The sequence below is a fragment of the Mauremys reevesii genome, linkage group 18, assembly GCF_016161935.1.
Source record: "Mauremys reevesii isolate NIE-2019 linkage group 18, ASM1616193v1, whole genome shotgun sequence".
NCBI classification, from domain to species: domain Eukaryota; kingdom Metazoa; phylum Chordata; order Testudines; family Geoemydidae; genus Mauremys; species Mauremys reevesii.
In genome coordinates, this window is record NC_052640.1 from 24,816,218 (window position 1) to 24,830,175 (window position 13,958).

A 13,958-nucleotide genomic window follows, 5' to 3' on the forward strand; every position below is an offset into this window, starting at 1 on the left:
CTATGTAGCTCTAAATACTAAAATAACTTTGGTTTTACAGGACTTTTCGTATGTGCACAAAGTTCCATCATTTCAACCTTTTGTGGGCTCTTCTATGTTTGCTCCATTGAAGATACTGCCAAGCCAGTGCCTGCTACCTCTGAAGATACCGGATGCCTGCATGTTCAGGCCTTCTTGGGCAATTCCTCCTAAAATTGAACAACTCCCCATGCCACCTGCAGCCACTTTCATCAGAGATGGCTACAAGTAAGTATAAGCATTGCAACAGAGGATGACATTCATTATGCCCAGATCTAGATATGTAATAAATGGACACTCAGCGTGCTGGTGGTTTTTCCCCTTTTTAAGCCATATGATAAAATTAGGAGCAAGCCTAATTACGCAATTATTTTAAACCTGCTTAAACTTTCATTGCTTTATAAAGTCAGAAACATTTTTGATAGCTGGAGCAGGAATAAATGACATTTGAGTTGATCAATTTTAAATAGTTATCCAGGCAAAAACATTGTAATTCAACATAAAGTAGAAATGTTAAAGAAGGCGGCTCATGCAGTTAATCTCCAAGTATTAGAGTTAATGATGGATTTTAAGGGTGAATATTTAGTCATTACTTTACCTTCTTTGCTGGAGGAAATGGTAGATGTCAAATGTGATTTGCCTTTTAATTGTAAAAAGGCAAATCATCTACTTCTCTCTTGAGTTTTAGTTAACACCAAAGAAGGAGGCAGACAAAAAAGTTGCATACTTGTAATGGCTGTGGGAGTAGTAGAGAGAAAATATCTGCCTGTATAAAATATAAACTAAAGTAGTATTTGACAGGGAAGGTACTCATGGTCATTTATACTGCAAAGGAAATACCAGGTCATTGAATGAGATGTAAACTTTAGGAGACGGTTTATAAAATTGAAATTGCATAGTGCTTTCCAGTAAAACTATGATAAATGGTAGATGGAAAGAAGTACTTACCTTCTGATTTTGATAAAACAAAAATGTGTCCTCCAATCCATCTGCAGTGCATGATTTAGAAGATCAAAATGTTAGTTCTGATGGTTATTTTGAGCTGACGTTGAACTCCTGTCTTCAGGATTTTTAATACTTAAATTGTTCTTGGTAGTTACTCCCTTTAATTTATTCAGCTTATTGAAATATATGTATCCGAATTCTGCTAGTGTCTGTGGCTGTTTTTTGTAAAGTTCCTTTTAAAATAAAAGGGAAGTGGGGAGGGAGTACCTATGGACACCCAACTAGTCAGCTAAGGATCTGGCCCTTATCTCATGGAATAGAATGGATCTTGAAGTAATGGACCATTGCATCATTTATAGTGGTAAAGCTTGTATGTTTAATTTATTTGTGCCCCAAAGACAACGCTCTTCAATACTCACTTTGTGCCTCATTCACTGTGGTTACATTCACTCCTGTGCAGATGGCCAACATAAATGATATACATCTATTGATGGCTGAGCATGACGTATGTGGTGTGTAGGCCTCTGATGTCCCTTTGTACAGGGATGAATTTCCCCCCGTTTTAGTTTTGTGAGAGGACACAACTCTTCTTTGGGATCCTCTTGTTTCTTCTGAACTGTTCGCATAAGTTGTCAGTTTAATGTGCTCGGTGATTCCTAGTCCTATATATTCTGAAATTGCTGTGCTTCCCTCCACTATAAGGTGTAGTGGCACTGTGCCCCAGCTGCAAGTTTGCCATTAAATTAAGTTAAATGAGAAATTTCCATCCCCAGCATATTTTTCAAAAGTTATCACTGTTTATGGAAGAAATCCATTGCTGCAGATCTTGAAACCTAGCAAGAATTTAAACCATTTAATACATAAAACCTCTCAAAAGCTATAATTTATATAGTAGAAGAGTCTCCTGCTGCAGTGAATGTATTTATAGAGGAAGTGGCTTGCATCTTTAAATCAATCCTTAAATCCTTGAAATCAGGCCTTCTCCAGCTCCAAAGGATCTTCAATGCTCTCAAAAGAAGTGCAAAAAAGAAATTACAAACCTTCAATACCACCTAAGGAGCAAATGATTTATCAGGTTTTCTCTAATAGTAACCGCTTCTAATAGTAACCAGGACTGAGCTGATTGTTAATTGCAGGTATTTGTTGAAAAAAATCTTTTATTTTCTGTGTAATCCAATTAGAGTGAAGATAATTACTGCACCCTGATTACTGCAGGTTTTTAGTAAAGTGGTGATTGCCAATCAAGGTTTCTAGGTCACGCTTTGTCATTTGTCTAAGGTATTCACTGTACCACACACTGTGGTACCTCAGATTCACAACTCTTATCAACCTTTGTCCATTTTTTCCTTCCTTTGACTTGGGCATAGGTCAGTTACAGATAACAAAATGATTCTAAAGGATCAGGTCTTTACTACAGTTTCTTTTCAAGTTGCTAGTGAAATGTGATCCTTAAAATAATAATCCTTTTAAAATAACACATAAAACACACAGTGAGAACACACACACGTAAAAAATCCATATGTTTCCGTTCCTTCATCAAGAGACTGATTGTGTTCTTATGTTTTATGTGCTGCCCTTAAGGAATACATTTCAAGAAAAATGTTTCATTAGCTCTTGGGAAGAGAAATCTTACAAAGACCTTATTTGTTTGAGCAGTTATGTTGTCCTTAATATGAAGCCTAATGACAAAATTATCTGTTTCTTACTGTAATATGTCACTCCAAAGAAAAGAGATCTCTTGTGGGGATATATGACCACATTCTGGTCCCTGAAATTAAGCAGATAATGGCAAAACTGTTACTAATAAGGAGTGTGATGACAAATGGTGACCTAGAAATACCACCTTCAGCTCATGTGGACCAGGAGTCTGTAATAGCAAGTGTTATTTTTGTGCTGTAAGCTATGTAGGGCTAGGTAAAGGCTGCCTTTATTGTATGTGAAACACTTTTGTCAGCTGGGTACCACCAAGGAAACATTACAATTTAACCAAGAAGAATCAGATAAATTATTTGTATCAAGGAGTGCTGAAGTTAATTATTTACTACAGACATTTTAAAACATATAGACAGTCAAGCTAATTATTTCTAAATGGAGTTTACAATGCTGTACAACTATACGAAATTTCATGTCCCTAATTTTTACACATTGGACCGTAGATTTCTTTAGAGACAGTTGCACAATGAACTCACTGAAATAATTCCCCCTCCCCCCCAAAGTACTGAAAATATTGAAGTCACATCAGTTATTTAATTTCAGGTCATTCTAAATAGGCATTTTCAGGTCATAACAGACTTTTAGCTTGTAATCTTTAAAACAGCATGAGGGGATGTTTTCTGTTTTGTTTTGTTTTTTCCTTTTTACTACACTCTCGGCGACTCTTAGCTATGTTTGCTGATGAGACCTTGAAAGATTAGACAGAAAGAAGAGAGACTCTTGGATATAATGATATGAGAGGAATGTTTGAAGGTGCTGTCCCTTTATTGTGGTCATTATATAGCTATTGCATCTGAGTCCTGTCTACAGTGAACCCTTTTGAATATTCATCTTCTTCCTGTATTTTTTTTGCAGCAATGTGCCTAGTGTTGGGAGCCTCACAGATCAAGACTATCTTCAGATGAACACTCCCCAGATGAATACACCAGTGACATTAAACAGTGCTGCCCCTGCCAGCAACAGTGGGGCAGGAGTACTGCCATCCCCAGCAACTCCCCGCTTCTCCGTCCCTACGCCACGCACACCCAGAACCCCAAGGACTCCTAGAGGTGGGGGCACTGCCAGCGGGCAAGGATCTGTAAAATATGACAGCACAGATCAAGGTTCACCAGCTTCTACCCCTTCTACAACACGACCGCTTAATTCTGTGGAGCCACCCACTGTCCAGCCAATCCCAGAAGCCCACAGCCTGTATGTCACCCTGATTCTTTCAGACTCCGTGCTGAACATCTTTAAAGATCGCAACTTTGATAGCTGTTGTATATGTGCGTGTAACATGAATATTAAAGGTGCAGATGTAGGGCTGTACATCCCAGATTCATCTAACGAGGACCAGTACCGCTGCACGTGTGGATTTAGTGCAATTATGAACCGCAAACTAGGTTACAACTCTGGGCTTTTTATTGAGGATGAATTGGATATTTTTGGCAAGACCTCAGACATTGGCCAGGCTGCAGAGAGGAGGTTGATGATGTGTCAGACCACTTTACTTCCTCAGATGGGAGAGGGAGCCAGGAGGGGCCAGGAACCTCCTATGAGCCTCCTCCTCCTTCTCCAGAATCAGCACACACAGCCCTTCACCTCTCTGAGCTGCTTGGACTACATGTCTTCCAATAACCGGCAGACCCTTCCCTGTATGAACTGGAGTTATGACAGAGTGCAAGCAGATAGCAATGATTCCTGGACAGAGTGCTTCAATGCTCTGGAGCAAGGAAGGCAGTATGTGGATAACGCCACTGGTGGAAAAGTGGATGAAGCCCTAGTAAGAAGTGCTACTGTACACTCTTGGCCTCACAGCAATGGTATGGTTCACAGAAAAGGTTTTGGTTTTCTTTTGTTCGAAAAACTTAGTTACCTTTGCAATTTAATTTTAAAGTTGCCAGTGCAAGACAGTATCATTTAAACTTTATGGGGGAAAATGCACTCTTGAGGAACAGGAGTAGATAAGTAATTTGGAGAGCTTTCTAAAACCAAAGGTAGAATACTGGTAAATTTCCTTCTTCCTTCCAGCATGCTGTAGGGCGTTTCAGTGTCACAAATTCACAGCAATTCTGTAGGTTTTTTTGGTTTGTTTTGTTTTTTGGGGTGAGGGTCAAACTTTGTTCTAGCTTTCTTTGGTGAGACTGTGGCACATCTTTTTGGAACATAAGTATGCAATCATCAGAAGGGAGCTGCTCTTTGTGAAACAATGCCAACTAGAAATAATGTAAATTTGTAAATGAAATATGTGTTTATTTACAGTTCTTTATGGGCTTGACTTAAAGAACAATATTTTTTAGCCTTTAAGCAGCTTAACACCTTTAAACAAACTTATATCAAATCACTACAGTCTAGATAACATTTTGCAAAAGGATATTTTGAAATGAACTTGAGAGAAAGCTTAGTCTAACAATGTTGTTTAATAAAGAAGCAGTTTAAATTCTATTTTACTAATTACAGAGGAGCACAGGCAATATGGGCACCACGAGAGGCAAGATAAAGGAATCACAGCCCCCCAAAAAATTATGCCCCCTTCTCCTCACCAGAAATATGATTCATACTTCTTTGTCATTTGTAGTACTGGATATCAGCATGCTGTCCTCCCAGGATGTGGTGCGCATGCTACTGTCCCTACAACCCTTTCTCCAAGATGCCATCCAGAAGAAGCGGACAGGCAGGACCTGGGAGAACATCCAACATGTGCAGGGTCCCCTCACCTGGCAGCAGTTCCATAAGATGGCAGGACGGGGAACATATGGTAGAGTTTTTTGTGGAACAGCAGTGTTCAGATGAAGGCTGTGTTTCCTTATACATGGGCATTTAAATGTGTTCTTTGAGGGAAAGTGCATAAGAACAAAAGTCTCCTCAGACAGCTTTTCATTGTGTTTAATGTTTGAAGGATATTCTTGAGTAATACAGTCGGGGTTCTACCTTCCAAGATGACTGACATTGGAGAGGGGCTTGAACACCTCAAAAGCTTTGGTGAGGTTCAAAATCCCTGTGTGGATTTGATTTGGGTTTGAACCCACAGCTAGTACAATGAATAACATGAAGCATAGAAACTGTTAAATAAAATTAGAGCCCTAGTTATAAGATTTTAAATATGTTTTAAAATGTCATATTGCTGATATGTTTGGAATTAAACGCCTCCTGGTTACAAGTGAGACTTTTAATTGGAAATATATTTGACAGAATATGTACTAAGTGAGAACAAACTAATGACTGACCTTTAAACATCATTTTTACTCTTCATGCATTTTATGTGAAATTCCCTACTGATCTGTTTTTTTACGGTCTTATTCTGTTTTGCCACAGTGCCTCAATTCTCTACTTTCCCTGCTCTGACACTTGACATAATGCTGATTTCCCTTTTGGCTATGGCAGGCTGCAGTAACTATCATCACTTCCAATGCCACTCTGCCATATGACAAGTACCTCCAGCCTTTTTTCAACATTTGTAACTGTAGTGTAGCATTGAACAGTCAGGATTTGCCAACAGTTACCACACATTGTAACTGAAATGACCACATTATCCCATATGTATTATAACAGTAGATATCTGTGGTGAGTATGTGGTAACGGTTGGTGAATGCTGACTTTTCAGTCATTTATATTTCTCTGGAAATTGCCAGGGTATATTTGGGCTCACGTTCTCCAAGAAACAGCAGGCTACACTAGAATTTCTTTTAATCCCTAACAACCTGCTTGTGTGAGATCTCAGATTTGTTATGATAATCCTCTCATTTGTGATGGTGACTATTTTGGGGTTTTTTTTAATTTGTATTAACTCTAGCCACTTTGCTTAGAAATCAAGACTTTAATTTCCCACTTTGGGAGCTATGGTTTTCTTCAGTTGGTCATTTTGCACAACCAGCAAGAGCTAAAGCAAGAAACGTTAATTTAGTTTCCATGAATTCATGTCATCACTTTTTTGTAGGTTGAAAGGACATATGTGAAATGTGGTTATATCATCATTTAGGCAGAGTGAAACCACTCCTTTACAAGACCACAAGTTCAATCCTCAAGAAGGCCCTGAAATTCTGGCAGAATGTGTACTTACAGTACACTAGAAGATATTTTATTGCAATCTTTTCAGGGAATTATAGTAGTGATGCTTGGATTGGCTTCTTCTGCTTTGACTGACTGACCTCTGATTTTATGACACTTCATAAGCATGGTATAAATCTTTCTGCCCTGTAATTAAGTACCGTTACCTAAGGAAAATGACTGTGGAAGGAAGGACATTGTTAATGTATTGTGGCTGTATCCTGCCTGCTCAGAGGAGGTTCAGGCTTTCTGAAAACTCTCCATGACAAGAGATGACTGATTTACAACATTTGGCTAAAAAGAGCTCATTTGCTGTTGTACCAGACAGTTCTGTAATACCCTCTTCTTTTCTTATCAGGTTCTGAGGAGTCTCCTGAGCCTCTTCCAATCCCCACTTTACTGGTGGGTTATGACAAGGACTTCCTGACAATCTCTCCATTCTCCTTGCCGTTCTGGGAGAGGCTGTTGCTAGACCCATATGGGGGCCATCGGGATGTCGCTTATATTGTGCTGTGTCCAGAAAATGAGGCCTTGCTCGACGGAGCCAAAACTTTCTTCAGGGACTTGAGTGCTGTATATGAGGTAGGAAAGAGGGACTGTTATGAATTGTTCAGTCATAATTGTCACCCCTGTTTTAGCAGCATGTTCACAGTTGGGTTAAGTTCATGTTCTTTCCTTTATAAGCTCTCTTAAATTGTTTAAAAGTTAAGTGTTTTAAATAGTAATTTGTTACAGTTTTTTCTTCAGTTTAGGAGGACTTTCTCCACTTTTAGAGTACGGGAAAAATATCATCTAATAGAGCTGCACTTATTCTTTTGCATGTTAGTGCCGTTTAAGACAAAATTCAGCCCTAAGATACAGCTCTTACCTGCAGCTGCTGTTTAAGTCGAGGGAAACAAGGCATATGCAGCTGAAGGCTGAAAATAGCTGAGCAGTAGGAACAGTCTAATAGCAAGATGCCCTAACATGCAGACGTACAAGGAGACAGTAGAGATATAATAACTCTGAAATATAGGAAAATCTGAAAAGTAGCACTTTCCGTAAAATGTATCCAGGAACCTCCTGCATAGGCAAGCAGTACCTTCTCACGCGTCTGGTAGCAAAGTGAGACGACTACACTTTTTCCACTCTGTGGCAATGAAGGGAGAGTAGCCAAACCAGAGTGGGAGGAGTAAAGGATGACTCATGCTAAATGACATGTTCCTCAATCAAAGCAGCAGAGCTTTTACCACTGTATTTAAGACTGATTCATTCTCTTTTACACACTTTGATCCTCATCAGGAGTAACATGAGTACAGTTGGGATCTGTGAACCAGTGGCAGCAATACAACTAAGCCCAGTTGTGTAGTTTGCAGATAGAGGATCTTGTTGCTGCACAGGTACAAAGGCCCTATGAATGGGATTTCCAAAAGCACTCAGCATTGGCCTAACCCAGGGGTCAGCAACCTATGGCATGCGTGCCAAAGGCGGCACGTGAGCTGATTTTGAGTGACACTCACACTGCCCGGGTCCTGGCCGCTGGCCTTGGGGCTCTGCTGCTGGCCTGGGATCCTACCGCCGGTCCCCGCCACCCCGGGTTCCATCCTTTCTTGATGAAGCAGACAGGACTGTATTGATCAAAAAAGCAGTAGCAGGTTATGAGAAGCAAAGCAGTATTTTTAAATGCTTAAGTGTAAGTAAAACTCAAGCCAAAGAAAGGAAGTTACAAGATTGTACAGTGCATTGCAAAAAACAGAAAGCAGTTTACGGATGGGGAATATATAAAAAGTTTTTCTCAGCAGTCCGGAGGTTTCGTTCAATGATTTGCCAAATAAAGATGGGATCGTATCTAGAATAAAAGAACTACCTGTCTCTGCCAGAACAGTTGAGAGACGCGTAAGTGAAATGGCAGAAAACATTAACGAAAAGTAGATGACTGCATTAAAACACACAGCAGTGTTTAGCATTGCAGTTGATGAGAGCGTGGATATAAATGACATTCCACGTTTGGCAGTTGTTGCAAGTTATTGTACTTCTGATGAAATCCAAGAGGAACTTTGTTGCCTAAAACCCCTGCATGACACAACAAAGGGGGAAGATACAGCGGAAACTTTTGTAAACCATTTTGAAGAACGAGGAGTTGACATCAGAAAAATATTTTGTGTGACAACAGATGGTGCTCCTGCCATAGTTGGAAAACAGAAGGGATTTGTAAAGTTACTTGAAGATCAAATTGGCCACCCGAAAGTCAAATTTCACTGTACCATCCATCAAGAAAACCTGTGTGCTAAAATTTCTAATTCAGACTTAATAATGTGATGAATACAGTGGTGTGAATTGTGAACTTCCTGTTGCTCAATCTGCTTTGACTCACAGACGGTTTCAAGCACTGCTAGAAGAGATGGACAGTGCTTAGAACGACATCCAACTTCACAGCAACATTCGGTGTCTACATTGTGGCAAGGTTTTGGTGCGCTTTGTAAACTGTTTTGATGTAATCAAGGCCTTTTTGTCGGAAAATGACTAAAACTACCCTGAACTCGATGATGATAAATGGTTGTGTAAGCTCATGTTTCTAACTGACATCACCGCTCACCTAAACGAACTCAACCTCTGTCTCCAGGGTGCAGGGCAAACGGTTCTGGATCTTTATAAAATCTGGAAGGCATTCGTTGTAAAACTAGCAGTTTTTTCTCAGGATATTCAAACTTCGACTTTGTGCTACTTCCAACACATAAAAGAACTATCAACACATTGAACTGTCTGTGTCAGTGAGACTGGAATGTACATGCAAGAACTGGAATCAGAATGTTCTGACAGATTACAAGATTTCCAGCGATTTGGCCCAATGCTTTCTTTTCTAATAATAATAATTGGAGATATACCTATCTCCTAGAACTGGAAGGGACCTTGAAAGGTCATTGAGTCCAGCCCCCTGCCGTCACTATCAGGACCAAGTACTGATTTTTTGCCCCAGATTCCTAAGTGGCCTCCTCAACGATTGAACTCACAAAACCCTGGGTTTAGCAGGCCAATGTTCAAACCACTGAGCTACCCCCCCCCACCTGAAAAGTGATCTAATTAAACCTGAAAAGTTCAGAGAAAGCGACTTGGTTTTGTCTGTATTTCAGTGGATGGGTGTTGAAGATTTCGAAATGAAGCTCATTCAGCTAAAAAGCTCAGAATCATGGGCATCAAAGTTTGAAGATCGGTGGAGTGCACTTGAAGCTACCGAGAGAGATCATGGGGCCTTTATTCTGACCTGCTGGACATCCCTGCCAGTGAAATTTAATTATTTGAAGAAAATTGCATTTGCAGTACTTTCAGCATTTGGATCCACATACCTGTGTGAACAGGTATTTTCACACATGAAATCTGTCCTCTGTCCCTCTCGGAGCCAGTTAACAACTGATCACTCAGAAGCCTGTGTGCAGCTTAAAGTATCCAAATTTGTGCCAGACATTGGAAAACTGGAAAAGCAGGGATCACACTAAACTGATAAGATCTGCATTTTAATTTAATTTTAAATGAAGTTTCTTAAACATTTTAAAAACCTTATTTACTTTACATACAGCAATAGTTTAGTTTTATATTAGAGAGAGACCTTCTAAAAACGTTAAAATGTATTACTGGCATGCGAAACCTTAAATTAGAGTGAATAAATGAAGACTTGGCACACCACTTCTGAAAGGTTGCGGACCCCTGGCCTAACCCAACACTGAATGCTTTTGAAAATAACATTCATGTGCAAAAAACCCAGGTCCCAACCACAGATCTTCCACCTTGTTCATGTAAGGGTAAACCACATAATCTGCCCTGTCTGTCTCACCAACTTTGCAATGTAATCATTAGGTAGACAGAGATGGAACATATTTTTGAGAAATCTGACCTGGCAGATTTTCCATGTCTTTACCCAGGAGGAATGTATGGCCCAAAGTTAGCAGTCAGCTAAAAGATCACTCAAATAAAAAAAATGAATGTTAACGTAGTGCTATAGAAACTGTGACTGTGCTATTTCAAAAAGCCCTATTAGTCCTTTTTATTTCAGGGGAAGAAAGTGAAAACCATTAGAAAGCATGGTCTTCTAAACATAGAGATTTCTATTTCATTTTTGTAATGTCAAAATTTAAGATAGGAATTCACAGTGAGAGGTGATTTCTTACTCTATTCTGAATGGACATGATATTCATACTTGGAGTTCAGTCCTATATTCTGAATCATTGCATGTGTCTTAAAGTATGCTTCTGTTTTAAGAGGAGAATGGGGTCACACACTTAAGCAATCCAGAGCAAGTGTAGATCTTGTGAACAACACTAAAACAAGAAGTACTGTAGTTGGTATTAATTACAATTTCAAAGAAATGCTCCTCTACAGAATGGAACTGCTCCCATTGTATGAAGTAATTCAGCATTTCCTCCACAAGCTACAGCAGATACATCCGCTAAAAACCTGTGAAAAAAATTCTCCTCCAAACAGTTCTACTTTACTACATTATCAGGAAAGAACGCTAGCATTGAGATATGTTCATTGAGAATAATCTATGTAGGGTAATGATAGAAGCCCCATCACTTAGGCTGTTTCAAATAGATTGGACAAAGAAAAGGCGTATACTGTATGCTGTGAGAAACAGTCCTTCACTGGTCACTAGTTATAGATAAGATGATCAAATACCTCTTTTCCATTGCGAATTTCTGTGGTAAGAGCAAAGTAATCTAAAATATGAGCTGCCTTAGATCAAAGAAACCCAAAATAACTTTTAGGAAACTCACGTTTTTCTCAGATTGAATGATGATGCCACAGAATAGCCAGCACAAGAACTGCAGTAACGCTGTTGTGTCAACAAGAACTCATCCCTGTGTATCATGTATGAAAAACTTTTCTAGAGATGGTCACCTGGGCTCTGCTAGACCTTTGCACCAACAGAGTCAGTTGTGTGGCTAATAAGAGTTTTAAATGTATCAATCTCCTACTTTCTGCGGAAGTGAAATGGATCCTTTTACTCACCTGGGTATGGTTCTCTTTTAGACCTGAGTGCACAGCAGAACCCCATTTATCCAACCCTCCATTATCTGGCTCTCTGTATTAACCAAACAACCAGCGCGCACAGGTCCAGAAGCAGGCAATCTCTCCTCTGGCCACTAGATGGGGCTGCAGCCTCGCACTTTCCCATTCTCCTGATTGTCCAATGTTTTGATTATCCGATCAGGCCCCAGTCCCTGTTAGATTGGATATATGGGGTTCTGCTCTATTTAATTGGAGTACAACTGCCTGTTTTCCAATCTAAAGCAGTAGCAATTCTTTCGTTATCCACTAGGATGCAGTACTCCTTAGCAGTCAGAGCTCATGCAATAGAAGGCCCTTAGTTAAATAAACTGGTGCTGCTTCTTTGAGTGATGTCCCTGTGGGTGCTCCACCTTAGGTGTCCATGCGCCCCTGTGCTCGTAATGGGAGAATTATGGTAGCAGTACACATGTGCGGTCCCCATCTCGCACTGCTTCAGGTGGTTAACTGATGCTGTTCCTTCTCTACCACCGTTAGTTCGAGTTGGAGCAGCTAGCAGCGCCTCGCAGTTTTTTGAGTAGCATCGTTTCCCTTAGTTTTAGTTTTCAGTTAGAATAGTTAGTGTTAGTACTTTATCCCTGTCCTTCCGTTTTTCTCCTCATAGGGCTGTAGGTTTTCATTTTTTTCACTGCCACAGCACTCTTACGGGAAGAGTACGCTCCCTGAGGGGCTTGCCTGGCTCCCCAGGGTTCAAACACTGCATTACCTGCAGGCTTTCTATACCTCTCTCAGTGCGTCTGGTGTCTCGGCAAGACATATACTGCAGAAGCGCTCACACTCTCACAGTCTGAAATACCACACCAGAAAGGTGAGAGATCGCCAGCTTAAACTTCTCCTCATGGAGATGTCTCTTCTCCTGGTGTCTGAGCCTGAGGTACGCACTCCATGTGGCCAGAAATCGCCAACTGCAGCCCCTTCTTCCATGGCCTGGGCTCCCGATCAGCCCACCAAGAAGGCAGCAAAAAAAAACCCGGGGTACCATGGCCCCGACCTTGGAGTTGGCCAAGAAAAGGCGCACCGCTAATGGGCAAACATTCCTGGTACTGACCGCACCGGCCATATCAACGGCCGAAACAGTGGGACCCTCCAGAACTGTTGGTACTAAGAAAACGAAAGCAGCCGAGCTCAGACACAGGTACCAAGGGGAAAATGAAACCCTAAGCTACAGTACCGCCAGACATGACTAAACACTGCTACTGAGCACCTCAGCACCCCCGCTGCTCATGATGCCACCTAATGCGGACATTGTGCACTCCAGTCAAACACCAATACCAACAGGTTTGTTTCAGCATATGGTACCGAACCCTACCACACCCATGGTACTGATGCCATACGCTTTGCAGCAATTCCTGCGCCAGAAAGACCTTATCGTCTCTTCTGTACTGGAGTTTGCCATCCTTAGCACCAATGGTACCTTGGTCCTTGTGGTACCTAGTCAACCCAGCTCTCCATCTCTTTATGTTTCACAGTTCTCAAGTGAGGATGAAGATGGAGACAAGGATGTTGGGGACTCTCCACAACATTCCTCCCCTGTGGCTACTCCTATCACGCATGCTGCTCCGTGCAATGGCTACCCAGGAAACCTTCCAAACCAACCCTGGTATGGGCACCGCTGGATGCCCTCTATGCTCTTCCCATCACAATGGCCATTTTGGAGACCGTGGGCAGCATATCCACAACAACAACAGCCCTCAACCTCCAGGATGCATATTTTCATATATCCATCCATCACATCGAAAATTTCTATGATTTGCAGTAGGACAAGATCATTTCCAATACAAAGTTCTACCCTTCGGCCTTTCCATTGCGCCGTGGGTATTCTCAAAGGTACTAGCCGTAATAGCTGTCTACTTACGCAGAGAGTGAATCATGATATTTCCCTACTTAGACAATTGTCTGCTGAAAGCACCAATGCTGCAGGCAGTGATAGAATCCACCGAACACACTATAACTCTGTTTACGAGGTTTGGCCTTCAGGTAAACATACAAAAATCTATACCTGGAATTTATTGGGGGAGACCTCAAACTCTCTTAAGGCATCTGCCTCCCTACCAACAAAACGATTTCTAACTTTAACCAATTTGATCTCCATGGCGCAAAACAGCCCGAAGCGTCTGCCAGACCTCGCCTACAAATTCTAGGCCACATGGCTGCCATGATCTTCATCATCAGACACACAAGACTACATATGCGGTGTCTACAAGCCTGGCTCCAGG

General features: G+C 41.0%; 1 protein-coding gene and 1 long non-coding RNA gene across 4 annotated transcripts in view; one reads left to right on the forward strand and one right to left on the reverse strand.

The window, feature by feature from the left end:
- The window catches only part of MED13L (mediator complex subunit 13L), a 364,465-nt gene that overhangs the window by 305,296 nt on the left and 45,211 nt on the right, over window positions 1–13,958 (forward strand). For all 3 annotated transcript variants that reach the window (XM_039504873.1, XM_039504874.1, XM_039504875.1), the window contains 4 exons: window positions 41–246; window positions 3,532–4,478; window positions 5,234–5,413; window positions 7,061–7,284. In XM_039504873.1, the coding sequence (XP_039360807.1) occupies window positions 41–246; window positions 3,532–4,478; window positions 5,234–5,413; window positions 7,061–7,284 (1,557 nt within the window). The remainder of the gene's footprint in view (window positions 1–40; window positions 247–3,531; window positions 4,479–5,233; window positions 5,414–7,060; window positions 7,285–13,958) is intronic.
- LOC120386066 overlaps window positions 7,154–13,958 on the reverse strand; it is a 107,878-nt gene continuing 101,073 nt past the window's right edge. Inside the window, exon 7 of the long non-coding RNA XR_005589508.1 lies at window positions 7,154–7,273. This is a non-coding gene — a long non-coding RNA (uncharacterized LOC120386066). The remainder of the gene's footprint in view (window positions 7,274–13,958) is intronic.